At 43.5% G+C, this 19,244-nt stretch overlaps 1 protein-coding gene across 3 annotated transcripts in view; it reads left to right on the forward strand.

The window, feature by feature from the left end:
* The window catches only part of KDM4C (lysine demethylase 4C), a 283,487-nt gene that overhangs the window by 194,989 nt on the left and 69,254 nt on the right, over window positions 1–19,244 (forward strand). For all 3 annotated transcript variants that reach the window (XM_069961946.1, XM_069961945.1, XM_069961944.1), the window contains exons 13-15: window positions 5,936–6,111; window positions 10,932–11,145; window positions 18,005–18,084. In XM_069961946.1, the coding sequence (XP_069818047.1) occupies window positions 5,936–6,111; window positions 10,932–11,145; window positions 18,005–18,084 (470 nt within the window). The remainder of the gene's footprint in view (window positions 1–5,935; window positions 6,112–10,931; window positions 11,146–18,004; window positions 18,085–19,244) is intronic.

Consider the following 19,244-nt stretch of genomic DNA (forward strand, 5'->3'; position numbering starts at 1 on the left):
ACCAGATTTAGTTTTGTCTGTAGCTCTAAAATATCTATGAATAGATGATGGGCAGCGAAAATGTGATGTAAATGGCACCTTATCTGGGTCCAGCTATATAATAAGGGTGTTACCTTTACATTTAACTGTGGAGAAGTGACCTGTATAAAAATTGCCAGATTTGAGTAATTTATGTAGATAGCAATGTGAAAAGGAAAAAGAAAGAGTTTAACCTTCAAAGGCCAATTTATTGTAAGGAAATATAGACCCTGTCGTTTTTAAATGCCTTATATAATGAAAATACAGCTGAGAAAAAAATATATTGCATAAGAAGTTGTTGAAATCAAATAAAACTTTGTGTTTGAATGTAATGATGTATGTAAGTTATTGCAATATTGGAATGAGAGGATAACTTTATTCGGGAAAACTGTACAAAAGAAAGGTCTGTCCTCGCCTGGATACCTGATGAGACGCAGTTGAGCATGAAGAATTACAATCCGAATAGCCTCCTATATTTGCCCATCGATGTTGCAGCTGGGCTCATAGGTTGCCCAAGCTTGCAATCCAGCTGATGCCATAAATGCTTGATTGGTGATAAATTTGGTGACCAGGCAGGCCAATAGTCCCTTTTACACTGATAATTTCGCCCAATCGATCGTTTTCAAAGCAACAATTTGATTTTTATAAAGATCAGCGTTTAGACATAGTGAAAAATCGTTAAAAAAATAGTTATTGCGATCTAAGATCGCGTAAGCCCATCTCACTCATATGGTGAATCTGTGAAAGACTGTTTACACGAAGCGATCTGCGAATTTTTAGCGAACTACCAACGATGATTTGAGAACGTGTTGAAAGATCACAATGAAAGATTTCTCGCTCGTCGCTTCATCGTTCGCTGTGTTTACACGAGCCAATTATCGCTCAAATGCGATTGTTGCGAAAATTCAAGCGATAATCGTTCCGTGTAAACGCACCACAATAGACTACAATCTGGCAGAGACATTCCTGGGAGACCCTTGCTGTTTGTGAGTGCGCATGATCCTGCAAAAAGTTGCCAGTTGTAAGTCTTGAGAGGCAACGTGGCTGCAAGATGTCCTGTATATATCACTGAGCTATTAGTGTCTCTTGTATCACTACTAGAGGCGACTGTCATATGTGAGGGCTTCCCAGGCCATCCCTCCAGCAGTTGGGGCAATGTGTTGCTCCACAACAAAGCACTCGCCACAAGGCCTCTGAACTCAATATGTACTGTTGCTAAAGACAATATGGTTCCGGATCATAGCATTCAAGGTTTCTTGTTCTTGACACCACTGCAAACAAAGGTGTCAGTGGCTCGCTTTCAATTGTACCAGATTTCTTTCCACTAAGCACCTATAAATGGTCCCGGCAGAGACAGGGTTGTTTAATAAAGGCCTCACCTGTGCCTGGGTAGTGAACGGGAAAACAGTTGTTGCTCCTTGTATGTGTTGGTGGATAAACAATCCTTTCTACTAGTGGTCTTTCTAGACCATCTGGAGCCTTAATGGCTGTGAGCGTGCCTACTCAGAACCACTGCTCCCAATACCTCCTAACTTCTTGGTCATTACGACCTAGATGATGGGAAGTTCAATATGACGACCATCCTGCTTTTCAATCCAGTGATGCAGGTCCTCTTAATGACACAGCAAATGTATTTTTTTTTTCATTTTCACTTTTTCTCTCCTTCTAAGTGCCATAGCTCCTTTATTTTTTTGCATGACCAATTGTATTACCATATTACCATTACACCGTTTTTCTTTGGTCACCGTTCTTTCTCAGTTTTTACTATAAAATTCAATGGACTTTTCAATTAAGCCACACCCAAAGGCTGATAAGTAACCCGAAACTAGAGTAATGTACCAGAAGCTGTTATTGCACTAAGGGGCGGCCAGACAGCTAAATGACAATGTCCTTTTAAAGTGAGCTGAAAAAACATTGTGTGAACATAGCCTAACATAGAAGCAGAAAACATTGGGGGGAATTTATCATTGCTTTACGTATGTATTTGGCTGTCGCTAATTTTTGTTTAAAGTTTACACCCCTCATGTCAGTCCTCAGCATAGTTCTATCTGTACATATGTTTTCAGTGCCACATCTTATTTAATAAATGCAACTTTTTTTTAAAATGGCACAAAAAGGCATAAAGCCACTCCAGTCCGGACCACACTTGCATGTTCACGTCAGATCATACTACCTATAATAGCCAGAGCTGCATTCACAATTCTGCTGGAATCGACCATTTTGGGAGTAGCTAAAGTAATTTCCTGTGATGCGCTGTTTGATAATCTTCTTACAAGTTTTTAATAGGGAAATTGTGAATATATTTAATTTTTAGGTTCTGGAGTATCAGCAGAGTTTTGCTATTCCTTTTCCTGCTGTTTCTCAATCTTGTAGTGAGGAATACACTGGACCAAATTTATCAGTCTGTCCAAGACAAAAATCAGACCCATTTCTTTCCTAGACCGATAACTACCAATCACAGCCCTTTCTGAGAAAAGAAAGCAGAGTTGTGATTGGTTGCTATTTGTCAAAGACAAAAATGTGATCTCATTTTTGTCAAGGACAAGTTGATAAATCTGCGTCATTGTAGCAGATTTGTTTGACAGATCTGTGCTGCTACTTCCTTTTCTTTTCTGTTCTATCACAGGTTAGACACCTTGGACCCAATTTATATTCTTTGTTGCCCATAACAACAATCTGTCATCACACTCACGCTGTCTGAGCCATGAGTCATTGGGGAGGTCTCTGATTGCTCCCTCTACCCCCATTCTTCCTCATAGGTCTTTCCCTTTTTGGTTATTAAAAAAACAATCAAAACATCAGTTTTTTTATAGCGTACACTATTTTCTGTGCACACTGAAAAAAACAGATGCATTTTGATCCGTTTTGTATAATGGATATCAATGGAAAACGGATCAAAACTTACACACAAATCCGTTTTTTTGCATAAAATGGATAAAAAGAAAAAAAAAAGAAATACAGTGTAAACCAAGCCTTACTCTACATTGTGATAATAAGTCCTATCTGCTATACTGACATAAGACATAGTGTATCAAGTATGGAAAGCAAAACATAATGCAAGTAAAGTTCATGGTCTGCAGAATAACATGTATAAAACATGGAGTAAATTCAAATATCAGATAATAAGAAGCAATGGTTTATTATAACTGGCATCAGTTTACCCTTAAAAAAATGTGCATACTTACAATAAAGGTAAAGTACCTTTTAGAGAAGACATTATAACCACATTGTGTTTGTGAACAGTGTGTTACCCTTATGTCATGTAATAGGGCTAAGGTTTAAATACAGCAGCTGCTGAGTGCCAGTGCTTTCCAGTTAGATTGTGTAGCGCTTCACATAGCACATCAATGTCCCCTTCTACTGCTTTCCAAGGTAAGATCCTGGTAAGGCTGGGTTCACACTGCGTTTTTTGCAATCTGTTCAATGCATCCGTTTTTAATTGGTTACTTTTAACGGACAGAAAAACGTAGTCAAAACTACTTTTGTGTCCGTTAAAAAAAAAAGTATCCGTTTTGATCCGTTTTTTTTTTTTTTTTTTTTAATGGAAAAACTAAAAATAAAGTCAATGGAAAAACTAATCCAAACGGATGGCACACAAAAATGCAGTGTGAAGCCAGCCTAAGAGATAAATGCACAGGTGGTTATATATAATTTTTGGCTTCAGTCTTCTGTTTGGTCAGTTTTACTATGGGGGTGTCGGTCACTCGAGTTACTATGCATCTTAATCTCCTTGATTTTTGTGCACTGTTGATATTATCAGAGATTCTCTAGGTGACATCTATTATTTCTCTTATTGATGTTCTTTTACCTAGATAACCTTGTCGTTGTCTAATCTGACATCCACCTGAGAGTTGGTCCTTTATATACCTGAACTTTAAGCAGTCATTTCTGTTGTGACCTATGCTATATTTTAGCTCCTTACTATGTTCTAACAGGGTTCTATAAGGTTGCTTTATTTAGTTCTCTTTTGATTTATGTTTTATAGTTTTTGATAAAGGTTTGTAAATAGTGGACCATCTGGTTTATACATGTGGACCATATGCAGCATGGAGTGCAGAGTTCTAGATTCAATGTGCATCAGTATAAAAAAAAGGTATATTTTATACCTAATGAAATAAATTTTACATCAGGACACAAATCCCATTTCACTAGCCTCACTTTTTCAAATTAAAATAAAATACGTTCTCAGACCTTGATCCATGGTGTGCAACACTGTCTTTCACTTCTTTCATCTCTCCAATCACCTTTGATTATGTCATCATAAGTATTTTGGGCAGCTCTCAGCTCTCAGTCATTGATGAAGTGTTAGATGACAGCCTTTCAATAAGTCATAGCGAGTAGCAATGGTAAAGTTATTTGCAGATCTGTATAAGAACTATGAAATGACCCTGAGCACAGGTCTATGTGGCTATTTGCTCTGTCTTGTCAGTCTTATGCATACCCTTACATTTTCCTTTTTTTTATGAGATTATTTAAATCCAACAGGTTATATCACAAAAATGACCCCATAATTTTATCTATGCTATGAAGATTTTTATTTCCAATTCCTTTTATAGCTCCAGCATATCCCACAGAGATGGTCATCAGTTCCTGTCACCTGCAGGGCCCGAATTTCCTGTCTGAAGCACACGCTAGCACAAGTGGCACACGTTTAGGACATTTTAGTCACATAATACATGTGCATAACTTGCCTAAATCTGTGGCAAAAAGGCAGTGGGGACATGGGATAAACTAGAAATAGGAGACAAAAAGGGCAGGAGGATGGTGACTCATGTAATGCTGTTATGTATGAGGTGTATGAAGAAACAAAAGTGTAGATGGGCTCTCACCTTTTAGCCCCTTGGGCTTTGTGCATATCAAATGGCCAAAGTTTCCAGGGAACAGAGATCTCCCAATGTTGAGGCTGTAGAAACATGCAGAACAAGTTGGAAAAAGCAAATGATTCCTGGATGAAATTCCTGGCACTGCCAAAAACTTTCGCTGTTCTATTCCTGGGCACTGGCCCGGCCACCACCAGTGTGAAAAAAAAACCTCCCCTCTGTGATGCAGCTCCATTACAATCAGTGGAGCGAAGTCACACAGGGGAGGGGTTTTGTCACACTGGGGCTGGGGCTGGTGCCTGGGAATAGACCGGCGCCGGCATCCCCGCGCTGGTCCATTTATATAAAAAAAAAAACGTAAGCAATGAATGTTTTAACATTAAGAGCGACATTAGGATGTGCTTAGAGTAAAAAGGGCTAACCAAGGCATCTTGTGGCTGAGTGGGCCCCCAGCAGCATGGGGCCCCCTTTTTTGCCTATGTTAGCCAGGTGCTGATGCTGTGGTCTATCTATATACAGAGACTTAGCCGATCACCTGCTTGTGCTTGTTCATGGTCATAAGAAAGATCAGTTCACTAAAATATCAGCTTACAGCTACCTAGACTCCGACTGGACCACCAGGGAACCGGGGAAACCGCAGGTGGACCCCAACTCCATAGAGGTCCTAACTACTATATGGGTGGAACAGTGATATCGACACAGCGAGGCCTTACTACTATATGATGGTAGAGAGTGCCCATCATCTATATGGAGACACAGATAGGGCTTATCTACTATATGAGGGCATAGATGGGGCCTAATTACTAGATGGGCGCACAAAGTGGGTGTTCTCCTCCCTTTCCCCAGCCTGTGCGAACTGTCCTCCAAGCTTTCTCTCAGTCTTCTAACCATCTGCGACAATGCATTATACTTGGAGTTAGTGTTGCCTTATTTATAGTATGTACACAATTTGTTTAGGTAATGCTTTTATATCATACATTCTGTTCTTCATTAAATACATTCACACAATAAATAGTGCATCTGTGAATGCTGATTTTTTTTTTTTTTTTTTTATTTAAACATAATCTCAGTTGAAAGCTTTCTTTTTTTGACCATAGAGTTTCAAGAGTATTCTGGTGAAACAACTGACGAAACTGAACCTTGGGCAAAGCCTCTCTTTCATCTCTGGCAAACCAAGGTGCAGAGTTTTACAGCTGAAAAGGAGTACAATGAATCGGTCTCCAAACTGAAGCCATATTGTGCAATCTGCACACTTTTTTTGCCTTACTATAAGGTAAGTTATAGTTTGCCTAAAGTTTTATATGGCTCAGTAGCATAACATATTCTTTGTAAAAGCATCCATGGCCCTTCTTGTGTTCCCCAATATTGTTTATGTGATGTTGCAGCCAGTCACTGATCCCAGTTTACACATGCCATCATACAGAGCTTCTTGGGTTGTGAATTTCGGGGGAGTTTTTATTATTTGCTTCACTTACAGCCTTTTATTATTATTATTATTATTATTATTATTATCAAATGTTAAAATGTATTTAATCTAGTCAGGGCTGCTGTCACACTTGTTGGGCCCAGTGTAAAGGTTTAATGAGTGGGCCAGCCCTTAGGCTACATTCACACATTCCATGTTCACTCCGTGAATCACGGAGGAGCTGCTCATCGCTGTCAATAAAGTATAAAAGAAATTAAGGGTATAAACCCACACACCGTATATGCAGCAGATATGCAACAAATACGCAGCAGATTTGTTGGTACAGATTTGATGCTGTGTTCAGTTATTTAGATCTAATCTGCTGCGATTTTGCTGCGATTTTGCTGCGAGTTTGCTGCGTATCGCAGCAGTAAATACGCTGCATATACGGTCTGTGGGTTTATACCCTAAAACTGTTTTCCCACACTCTGCATGATATTTAAACATTATTCTTGGCATGGAAACCATCCAGGACAGGCATTCACCGTCCGTGTCATCTGTGATTCATGGAACAAAGATGGAACCTGTGAATGCAGCCTTAAAGGGGTTATACAGGATTAGAAAAACTGCAGCTACTTTCTTGCAAAAACAGCGCCACCCACTCCTCAGGTATAGGAATTCAGCTACATTCACTTCAAATAAACCAAGCTGCAAAACCACACCCAAGCTGAGGACTAGTGGGGTGCTGTTTCTGGAAGAAAGCAAAGTTTTTTTTTTAAGTCTTGATAACGCCTTTAACCCCTTAAGAACACAGGGTGTATATTCACGCCCTGTGGCCGCTTCTGGGAGTTCAGAGGGGGGCCGCGCGACGACTACGCTCTGAACCGCCGCAGTCCCGGGTGCCACATGTAGCCCAGGACCGCGGCTATTAGCGGGCACAGTCCGTTCACCGTGCCCGCTTATAAAGTAATCAGATGCAGCTGTCAAAGTTGACAGCTGCATCTGATTACTTATGCAGCCTGATCGGTGGTGGTATAGTGGCGGAGATCTCCGTGTCTGCTGCCGGACGGGGTCTGCGCTGTAATGGCTAGGCACTCGAATGTTTTTGGCTGCAGCAGCCAAAAGCAATCTTGTGCCTATCTCATTGATCTATGCTGTATTACTATACAGCATAGATCTCAATGAGAGATTAGTGTGCATATACTAGAAGTCCTCCAGGGGGGCTTCTAGTATAAGTGTAAAAGAAAAAGTGTTATTATTTGTAAAAAAACAAACAAAAAAAAAAACTCCCCCTAATAAAAGTTTGAATCACCCCCTTTTCCCATGTTATAAATAAATAAATAAACAAACATGTTTGGTATCGCAGCGTGCGTAATCGCCCAAATCATTAATTTCCTGATCCTGCACAGTAAGTGCAAGTGCAAATTTTTAGGTCGCATCAAATCCAGAAAAATTGTAATAAGAAGCGATCAAAAAGTCGCATATGCGCAGTCAAGGTACCGATAGAAAGAACACATCATGGTGCAAAAAATGACACCTCACACAGCCCCATAGACCAAAGGATAAAAGCGCTATAAGCCTGGGAATGTAGCAATTTTAACCCCTAGACGACCCTGGACATAGGGTTACGTCATGGAAGTCTGTCCCCAGACGACCCATGACGTAACTGTACGTCCTGGGTGTTTCTCCCGCTATGAAGCGCGCTCCGGAGTGGAGCGCGCTTCATAGGAGGTGGGGGCCGGCTGCAGTGAGCAGCCGGGACCTCACAGGTAATGACACGCTGCAGCGATCGCGCTGCCCCGTGTCATTAACCCCTTAAACACCACGGCGTTTAAGTGTAAGTGACAGGGGGAGTCCCCTGTCACTTACCGATCGGGACCCCCGCAGTGTCACTGCCGGGGTCCCGATCGGTAAAACGGACTGCCGGAGGTCTCTCACCTGCCTCCGTGCGGTCCGATCGGCGATCTGCACTGAGCCTGCACAGGCAGGCTCAATGAGCAGATCGCCGATAACACTGATCAATGCTATGCCTATGGCATAGCAATGGTTAGTATAGAAATCCAAGTAGTGTATGTAAAAGTCCCCCAAAGGGACTTCAAATGTGTAAAAAAAAAAAGTTCAAAACACTATTACACTACCCCAAAACCCCTCCCCCAATAAAAGTTGAAATAACCCCCCCTATCCTAATATATAAATAAAACAAATAAAAATAAATAAATAGATAAACATATAACATACCGTAGCTTGCGTAATTGTCCGATCTATTAAAATATAACAAGCGTCATTGTGATCGGTGAACGGCGTACACGAAAAGAGGGAAAAAAGTGCGCAGATTACCGATTTTATGTTACATTATATATTTTAAAAAATCAATAAAAAGTGATCAAAACGTCCGATCTTCACAAATATGGTATTAATAAAAACTAGAGATCATGGCGGAAAAAATTACACCCCATACAGCCCCGTAGGTGAAAAAATAAAATCGTTATAAGCGTCACAATAGGCCCATTTTATTAATATTTAATTGCCAAAAAAAAAGGATTTCATAAAAAAAATACATATATAACATTAGAGAATCTGTGTAACCTGCATATGGTTGTGTTCGGACTGACCTGTAGAATAATTGTATCATGTCGCTGTTACCATATAGTGCATTACGTAGACACAGGAACCCCTCAAACGTTACCATATTGCATTCTTTTTTATGATTCCACCTATTTATATCTTCATAAATAATAATTTTGGAATTCCATCATACATGTTATGGTAAAATGAAAGACGCCATTACAAAGTACAACTATTCCTGTAAAAAACAAGCTCTTACATGGCTTTTAGATAGAAAACTGAGAGTGCTAGAGCTCTTAGAAGGGGAGGAGGGAAAAACGAAAACACTAAGATCAAAATTTGCGCGGTCCACTGGGTCGTTTTGGGCCTGGTCCTCAAAGGGTTAAGGAACGTATATTTGTTTACAATGGTTTGAATTTTTTACAAGCCATCTCATAAATAAAAGTTATACATATTACATATCGTTTTAATCATAACTACTTGAGGAACATATATAACAAGTGAAGTTTTAGCCCAGGGCGAACGGCACAAAACCCCCCCGAATAAACAAAATGCGTTTTTTGTTTTTTTTTTCAATTTCACCACACATTGAATTTTTTTTTGGTTTTGCAGTGTATAAAAAAATTCAATCTGTCATTGCAAAGTACAATTAGTGGTGCAAAAAATAAGGGCTCATGTGGGTTTCTAGGTGAAAAAATGCAAGTGCTATGGCCTTTTAAGCACAAAAAGGAAAAAAACCTAAGTGCAAAAATGCAAGTTGGCTCTGTCCTTAAGGGGTTAATCCACTCTAAAGTACAGTATTTTAAAGGAGTTTATTAGACATGTTAGGGTTCTGGTATAAGTACATTTTTGTAGTGTATTTATAAATGGTGTTTCTTTAAAAGGCCGTTTTCTTTGCATTTCTATTCAATGATAATACTTTTTTGAATAATGCTAATTATCTAAATTGTTTACTTTTTTAAAACCTCCTACAAAAACATTACATCTATAAGGACTCCTCAGTGTGAAAGGTTTAGAAGCACAAGTAACATTTCTGGTTTTGACTTGCTAGCCTAAACTTTCTTTCTCTGCTTTCCCCACTCCCAGCATGATATTGATACACGACGCCTTGCGGGGATAGAGTCCACTACAGCCTGTCTGTAGGTTCTGTGTTTCATGGAATGTGCGAATAAGCCCTTAGACATCTCTATTAGCTCTCCCTTGACATAATTCTCCACATAGCCGCCTTCTTTCCCAGACTGCGTACCATGCCCCCTCCTTTCACAGGCTCTTCCCTAGGCCCTACTCCTTCTCCAATACAGCCTGCGCCCCATGCTCCTCCACTCTCACAGACTGCTCCCTGTGTTTCCCTTTTTCTTGTGCACTGTGCCCCCTATGGTTAATTAATTTTGGATGCCCTATTATGCTTCCTTACAGACTACTCCCCCATACTCTCATTTTTCTCAGGCTGACCCCAATGCTCCTATTTTTTCTCCCCTTACATTATGCTGTCCCTTGTAGCCTTCTTTGTCACACTGACTTCCCTGTGCCCCCTCTCTTTCACATAGACAACCCAATAACATGGCACCCATTTTTCTCATATAGACTGCTTTTTTTTTTTTCCAGTCACTGCCTTCCACTAGGTTCCCTATCAATATCATACCTCCAAATGAAGAGACTATATTCATGATTTGAAACATCAAGCACTTATACGTCTCTTTTTACCAGCATATAACATTGGCTCAGTCTGATGAATCTCCTTCCCAAACACCCAGCCACCTCTAATAGGGTCGTATTCATTTAAAGGCACATACATGATATGGACACTGGTCTGATTTTATATTATAGGCACAAGTCTTTACTGGAAAGCATCACGGTGATCGGAGATGCTGTCAGTTTGGGTCATTAGACCAGGACTTCATTGGTAATACAAATAAAAACAGGTGTCTGTATTACACGCTTGAAAGTGACCGAATAGTCGGTAGAACATCAAATTTTACAAGTCTGTTAGATATACCACATAGCTGAGTGTCTGTAGCTTCATGCTCATATCATAGAATATGGGGTGTAACCATGCTTTGAATTGCAGCTTGTATTGATATTTTCTTGTCGATTTTTCATTAAACTGATTTTTTTCTTTTTAGTCAGAAACATACAATGATGATGTGCAATCTTACTGGGAAACTGTGTCAAGCGAAATTCTGCCACTTGAGCCACGAACAAAACCTCTGATCCCAGAAATGTGCTTCCTATACAGTGAAGAGAACACTGAGAATGCACCCACAAATAGCTTTATTGATGGTGATGGAAAAAGTCAGCTCATTGCCTGTACAAAGTGTTGTGTACAGGTTCATGCAAGTAAGTAGACATTTCTTTATAAGTGGCTGAAATGGGCACTGTCACAAAAAAACAAAACTTTTTATATGTTATATAGGGATATCCTGCATTCCTTTTTTTTGTTCAATAGGTGAGGAGACACATCATTCTGTTACATTTTGTGGTATAAAATTGCATTTTTCCTTGGAAGCTTAAGGCTACAAACCCACTTGGCGGGTCTGCAGCGAGTCCCCTTGCTGCGTATTTGCAGCAAGACTCGCTGTAGATCCCAGCCCTATACTTTTAATGGCAGACAAACACGCAGCAGGGATGTACATCCCTGCTGCGAGTTTGTCTGCAGCCCACCCCATTAACCCCCCGGCCGCCGGAGCTGATACTTCACTTGATCCCGGCTCCGGCGGTTCCCGATGTCTTCAGCGGTTCCCGATGTCTTCAGCAAGCCGGAGCGGGGACCAGGTGAAGTATATGCTCCAGCCAGCCGCCCGCAGCCCCGGCCGCCCGATCGCCCCCCCGCAGCACCGATCGCACGTCGTCCCCCCCCTCCGCAGCACCGACCGCACGCCCCCCCCCCCCCCCCCCCCCCCCCCCCGCAGCACCGATCGCACGCCCCCCTGCAGCCCTGGCTGCTCGATCGCCCCCCGGCAGCACCGATTGCCCCCCTGCAGGGGGCGGGCGATCGAGCGGCCGGGGCTGCAGGGGGGGCGTGCAAGCGATCGTTGCTGCGGGGGGGCCTGCGATCGGTGCTGCGGGGGGGCGTGCGATCAGTGCTGCGGGCGGCTGGCTGGAGCATATACTTCACCTGGTCCCCGCTCCGGCTTGCTAAAGACATCGGGAACCACCGGAGCCGGGATCAGGTGAAGTATCAGCGCCGGCGGCCGGGGGTTAATGGGGTGGGCTGCAGACACTCGCAGCAGGGTGTTTGTCTGCCATTAAAAGTATAGGGCTGGGATCTGCAGCGAGTCTCGCTGCAAATACGCAGCAAGGGGACTCGCTGCAGACCCGCCAAGTGGGTTTGTAGCCTAAGTGCCACACCTTTCTGCCTGTATCTGATAGTTGTGTGTTGAGCAGAAGGCTGCTGAAGTCTTTTGCTCGTTGGCAGTCACTACCTGAAACTTCACATCTCTGAAGTAAGCCTTCAAAGACGTGGGGGAAGGGGCTAGGCCGGGATCTTCGTCAATGCCAGCACATGATGACAAATAGCTGCACAGTGTCCCTGAAGTTGCGGAGACATTGTGTGAGTTTTTCGTTCACATGTGATGAATGGAACTTAGCCCACCTTCCCACTTCTCGGGAAGAGGGAGAGAAAAAGTTTCAGCTCAGGGGAGCAGAAGGCTTTACCTTTCTTCTGTTCGCCAGACAACCCCTAGTGTTGAGCGAGCTTCATGAAAGTGTCCAGGTTCTGTAACTTTGAACCCAGACACTCTTCATTTAACTCTCAGCATCTTGAGAAGGTGGAGGAAGCTAGAGAACTGCCTGGAACACAAGGATACAGCCTATGGCTGTATCCAGGTTTTCCAGGACTCCCTAGGCAGCATCCTGGTTCTCCAGACGCATGGCGTTAAATGCTTAGTTTTCAGGTTCAGAGAAGTTGCTGAACCTAGACACTTTCATGAAGTTCACTCAACACTTACATCTCCTGACAGGCGGCTATGCTGCTGTTGCTGTAAAAATGTGGTTGCCCGTGTCGGACTGGGGTACCTTGGGCCCACCAGAGAAAATAATCCTTGGAGCCCACCAATATAGAACCATCGAGACATGACAGGCTGACCCGGGCCTTTCCTGGATTCATCTGTATCTGTGACAAATCCCTTGTGAATAATATTTTCAGTTGAACTAAAACTCTCAGAATTTCCTACATTTATACAGCTCTCAGGGTATGCTGGGAGTTGTAGTCTCTGAGAGGACAACCCTTTAATAAATCACTGTGTGCAGAGTCTCCTGGTGGCTGCAATCTGTGGGTGACAACCATCAGCCCTGAAGGTCCAGCAATACATTTGTCTACAGCGCCAGTTATCAGAGGGTTGTACTACTGTACTACAACTCCGAGCATATCCTGAGGGCTGCAGACTATCAGTACATGCTGGGAGTTATAGTGCCTGCAACTGTTGTATTTGGCTCCTAGAGGCATTATACACTGGATGCTTTGTGGCATATAAGAATACATAGATCTGTGGGGGCTCAGTGTGGGGAAGTGACCCCAGAACATCACTAATAGGGATAGGAGTAGATGTTTTTGTTCTTTCCCCTATTAGTGATTTTTGGGGTCACTTCCCTGCACTGAGCCCCCACAGAACTCTGTATTCTGATCTCCTACAAAGCATCCAGTGTATGATGCACTTAGGACCCAACTACAACAGCTGCAGGCACTACAACTCCCAGCATTTACTGACAGTCTGCAGCCCTCAGGATGTGCTGGGAGTTGTAGTACAGTAGTACAATCCTCTGATAACTGCCGCTGTAGACAGATGTATTGCTGGACCTTCAGTCTGCAGCCCTGGACTGGACCTGGGAGCTCCTAGGCAGTTTAAAAGTTTGCCCTAATTTACTTTAGTGACCGCGGGGCTGTGTCAGTACACTACCACAAACCATACACTGACCAATGATACACAGGCTCTGCACACTATAGAAGTGATTACAGTGCATTTACTAATGACTCACAGGTGATGTCTTCTCCGATTCTTGCTCACTTTTTGCTTTCTTCTCCATCTGGCGCAGCCATCATGAAGACTTTTCCGACCACAAATCATCTGCAGGCCGGCAGTTGGGGGTGACAGGGGATGGAGGCAGCTGGGGGGGATTCGGGAAGGGAGGCAGCTGGGGGGCCAGTGGGAGCAGCTGGGGGTAACTGGGGAAGGAAGGACACTGGGGGGAATTTGGGAAGGGAGGTAGCTGGGGGGGGAGGGAGGCGGCTGGGGGGGGGGCAGGGGGAGTAGCTAGGGGTAACTGGGGAAGGGAGGCAGCTAGAGGTGGCAGGGGGAGCTGCTGGGGGTGCAGCTGGGGGTGACAGGGGGAGCAGCTGAAGTGACAGGGAGAGAAGATGGGGGGCAGGGGCAGCAGCTGGGGGCAGGTGTAGTAGCTGGGGTTGCAGGGGCAGGGGGAGCAGCTGGGGCGGCAGAGGGAGAAGCTGGGGGCCAGGGGGAGAGGCTAGGGGGCAGGGGCAGCAGCTGGGGGCAGGGGCAGCAGCTGGGGGCAGGTGTAGCAGCTGGGGTTGCAGGGACAGGGGGAGAAGCTGGGGGGCAGGGGAGAAGCTGGGGGGGCAGTGGCAGCAGCTGGGGGCCCCAGCTGCCTAACGGTTAGTATGTGGGAGGAGGGGCCCACCGGAGGATCCTCCGACGGCCCAGTCAGACACTGGTGGTGGCCCAGCTCAAAGCCCAATGATGTCTTTAAAAACACGTATGGGCAGTCACTAAGGCATTAAAAGGGTATTCCACCCAAAACGTTTTTCTATTGTTAAATAGCCCACCCATACATCAACATATTGCTCAAAGCAAGTGATGATGTGTTTTAAGCTGTTTCCTGGCTATTTACCCTAACTCACCACCTCTGGTCACAAAAAAGGAGCTTAACTGAGTTCACTCTGTCCTGCTTCATGCTCCTGGCCCCCACCTTTTTAGGACGCCAAACACTTGTCCTCCCTCTCCTCAATGGGCTGGGTTAGAAATAACCCTGCCCATTGAAGAGAGTGAGCACACATTACCCATTGACATAAGCTTTAGTGGGCTCTTTGCTCAATCCTCCTCCCCTCCACTGCAAACCGCCCCCTCCTACCCCTCTCTTCTGTCGCCTGCCTTCCCCCCCAATAAACAGATGCCTGCTCTGGCTCTGTACTGCCACTATTGCTGCTGCCCCCTCCTACCCCCTCCTCCACTGCAATGCTGATTCTGTTGGGATGATGGTGATAGGTCACCAGTTTTATGCTGCCCCCACTGTTGGACAACATCAGAGAGGATGACCTCCTGTCTGGCCCGGAGGGCTGCCAGTCTATGTCCGTCTCCACCACCATGCCCTTCTACTCCTGTCTTCATCAGCTCTGCTATATCACGTTTACGTGCATTAGCTTTGCTAAATCACTTTGCATGCATCTGCTCTGCTACATCACTTTGCGCGCGTCAGCTCTGCTACATCACTTTGCGTGCGTCAGCTCTGTTACATCACTTTGTGTGCGTCAGCCCTGCTACATCACTTTGCGTCAGCTCTGTTACCTCACTTTGCGCGCGTCAGCTTTGCTACAGTGCATCATCAGCTAGTATGGAATACATATTGGGGTGATGTGATGCAAAGCCAGTGAAAAAGAAAAAAAGTCCTGTGTTTACTGTGCAATTGTAATGACAGCAGTAGGCAGAAAACAAAACTAAGGGGGCAATTTGCAAACAGACCAATCAGGGCGAAGCATTGCATGATGAGCAATGTAGTTTCCTGACTGGCGCCATCTTGAATATAGATCGGCTTTTGGAAAAACTTGTAATTCAGGAATGGCAGAAGCTAGAAAGAAGGCTCAAAATACTCAGGGGGACTTGGTGAGTAAAACCAGCTAGGTTTAGGAGCATTACATTTTTTAGCTCTTGGGTGGAATAACCCTTTAAGGAATTTCTGTTAACCTCTTAACGACGCATGACGGGTCCCGCAGCCCGCGGTCCCCGGTTGCTATGTGCAGCCAGGGACCGCGGGTATTAACTATGACAGCTGCATTTGAAGAGTGTATGTGGCCCCTCTCCCTGGTGTCTAGTGGGGAATCTCTTGTACTGAGCCGTCCGGGGCTCCGACGCTGATCCCGACTCGGCAATCTATTTAGATGGTCTGCAGCAGACCAGTATAATAGAGCCATGATCTCATGGATCATTACTCTATTATATACACAGCATTGATCTCCATGGGAGATCAGTGCTGTGTATATAGAAGTCCTCCAGGGGGCTTCTAATTACTGTATGTGAAAATAGAAAAAAAGTGTTTTTATTAATAAAAAATCCCCTCCCCTAATAAAAGTTTGAATCACCCCCCTTTTCCCATTTTACAAATAAAAATCAATAAACATGTTTTGTATCACAGTGTGCGTAATCGCCCGAACTATTAATTAATCACATTCCTGATCTCGCACGGTAAACGGCGTAAGCGCCAAAAAATCCCAAAATGCAAAATTACGATCAAAAAGTCGTATATGCGCAATCAAGGTACCAATAGAAAGTAAACATCATGGCGCAAAAAATGACATCTCACACAGCCCCATAGACCAAAGGATAAAAACGCTATAAGCCTGGGAATAGAGTGATTTTAAGGAACGTATATTTGTTATCAATGGTTTGAATTTTTTACAGGCCATCAGATAATATAAAAGTTACACATGTTAAATATCCTTGTAATCGTAACGACTTGAGGAACATATATAACAAGTAAGTTTTTCCATAGGACACACGGCGTAAGAATGAAGTCCCCCGCGCGTATAATTTTTTTCTGGTTTTGCAGCATATTTTATGGAACAATTCAGCCTGTCATTGCAAAGTACAATTAGTGACACAAAAAATAAGGGCTCATGTGGGTCTGTAGGTGTAAAAATGTGCTAGGGCCTTTTAAGCACAAGGAGGAAAAAACTAAAATTAGCCCGGTCCTTAAGGGGTTAAGAAACGTATTCCTAGCCCCCCCAAAAAAAAAACTCCATTATCCCACTCTGGAGGCTAGTGGGCTTAGATGATCCTTTTATTAGATGGACTGCCTTTCATCTAAAGGCCAGCCATGTACTGCTACATTTACCCTGCAGTATATGCTGTTGACTATTTCACACAGTAGTTGAAGCACCTCTTGCAGAGATTAAAGAGCCTCCAGTCTTCTTGGGTATGATGCCACAAGGTTTGGATACCTGGATTTATTTTTTTTTTTGCCATTCTTCTCTGCAGATTCTCTGAAGCTCTGTCAGGTTGGATAGGAACATTCAGTGGACAGCCATTTTTAGATCTCCACAGAAGTGTTCAATTAGGTTGAGTTCAGTACTCTCATTGCTTTAGGGTTATTGTCTTGTTTGAAAGTGAACCTTCAGCCCAGTTTCAGGTCCAGAGCCCCCTGGATAAGGTATTAGGAATATCTTTGTACTTTGCTCCATTCAGATTTCCCTCAGCCCTGACCAGTTTTCCTATCACAATCGTTGTAGGGATGGTATTGGTCAGGTGATGAGCAGTGCCTGATTTCCTCTAGACATGATGCTTACAATTGAGACCACAGAGTTTATCCATTTTTCTTTTTGGAAACTCCAGGCAGGCTTTCATGTGTGTTTTGATGCAGTGCTAATCGACCTTTTGAAAGTTTCTGCCATCTTCACATGATCTTTGGAGTTGAGCGGAAGTGACAATTGGGTCCTTGGTGACCTCTTATACTAAGGACCCTCTCCCCTACTTTGTTTGCAGGGACGGTCTGCTCTAGGATTAGTCCTGTAATAACTGTCATCTGTGACCTGTGAGCCCCTACAGCCAAATTTCAAGTGCAATAGGAAAGGGTACTTTTGTAGATGTTAAATTTTACCATTTTAACAAATATGAATTTTAAAATTCTGTGTTCACATTCTTGTCATAGGGTACATGTTATATATTGTTTATTTTTTATTTTTTTGTGGGGTAGTGCAGTATTGGATTGATATTAAAAAAATATCAATTTTACCATTATACTGTCTAACATTTTTACATCACGTTTTTTCTGCGAGTCTCCTAACTCATAGGGTAAAACCTTTTAAGAAACTAAAATGCTTGATATTTGTTTCAAATGTCAAGGACATTCTATCGTGGTTATTTTCCCTTTAATCCTGTCGTATTCTTGCTCCATACACCGCTGAGTTTCTTGAAAATTCAGAGACCAGAAGGGGCAGAATTCATTAATTAACTGAGTTCTCTCATTACAGGTTGTTATGGTGTTCCTTCCCATGAAATTCATGATGGATGGATGTGTTCTCGATGTAGAATTGATAGAGTTTGGACAGCAGTAAGTTGCATCATTTATTTTTAGATTCTAAGCATGACAAACTAGCATGAAACAAGTGATATTCGACAGCCAGCTACTGACTTACAAACTTGCCACTATACAAGGAGAAATGTTCTGTTTCCTTTAACAACCAAACAGTTTTTTAAATTGATAACAAACTTGCCAATACAAAGTTGGACTAATACAAAGCGGGCCATGGCAATAGTAGTAATTGTGCGTAACCTTAGGGTGTTAAGTGGTTGGATAGATATTTCTTATAGAAACAGTTCCACAGCTCCCACAAAGTCAGGAACTTCCCATGGGTACCCATTTCCCAGCTACATAGTTCTTCAAGATGGGATATTTGTTGCACTTTATCAATCCACTAGTTTACTGTAGGCGGGAGCACATCTTTTCAATGTAACGAAATGAGTAATTTCGCAGCTGAAAGCAAAAGGGTCGGTAAGTAATTCTTAGACTGGGTGAATGAAGGGTTAGGAACCCATAGAAGAATAAGAGAGGGATCTAGAGGAACAGGGCTTCCACAAAATAGAAAGAATGTGCCGAGAGATCTCTGTCTAATTAGTTTTGGAGAATCGGACAAGTGACCCAAATATGAGAAAGTGTTTGCGGTGCGTATTACATCTACAGCAACTGTCATGACTAAGAATATTCTTTTTTTTAAAAGATGGGGTGACCTATACCATCTTAACTTTTAAGAGTTTTCTTGAATTTTAATACATCTGGAGAAGCCATGCGAGTTTTTAAAGATCTTTAAAGCGACTCTGTGCCCACTTTGTGACACCCCCCCCAACTACTTATACCTTCTTTTAGCTGATGAGAAGTTCTTTTTGCTGGTATGTTTATCCATGCTGGTGTCGCTTTTCAGAGGCCAAAATTCATACTGTATTCGGGCAGTAGCCGTGCCAAAGAGGCGTGGCCTAGAGCGATCATGCCCTAGGCCAGCGCACCTTGTGTGGTGTGGCTGTCCATCTCTTCCTGCCTCCCGATCCGCCCTCTGTCCGACCGCACACTACTATCAGTCATTGCGCATGCGCCGCCTCCTGATTCTCCCCCCCCCAGCGCGCCACTGCAATGACGTAGGCGGATCCGTACCGCCTCTCTGGTGTGCCCTCACAACACCGCCCCTGCCCCATGTTTGTGTCGCGCCCGGCCTTTCC

This window comes from Dendropsophus ebraccatus, chromosome 3, assembly GCF_027789765.1.
Source record: "Dendropsophus ebraccatus isolate aDenEbr1 chromosome 3, aDenEbr1.pat, whole genome shotgun sequence".
NCBI lineage: Eukaryota > Metazoa > Chordata > Amphibia > Anura > Hylidae > Dendropsophus > Dendropsophus ebraccatus.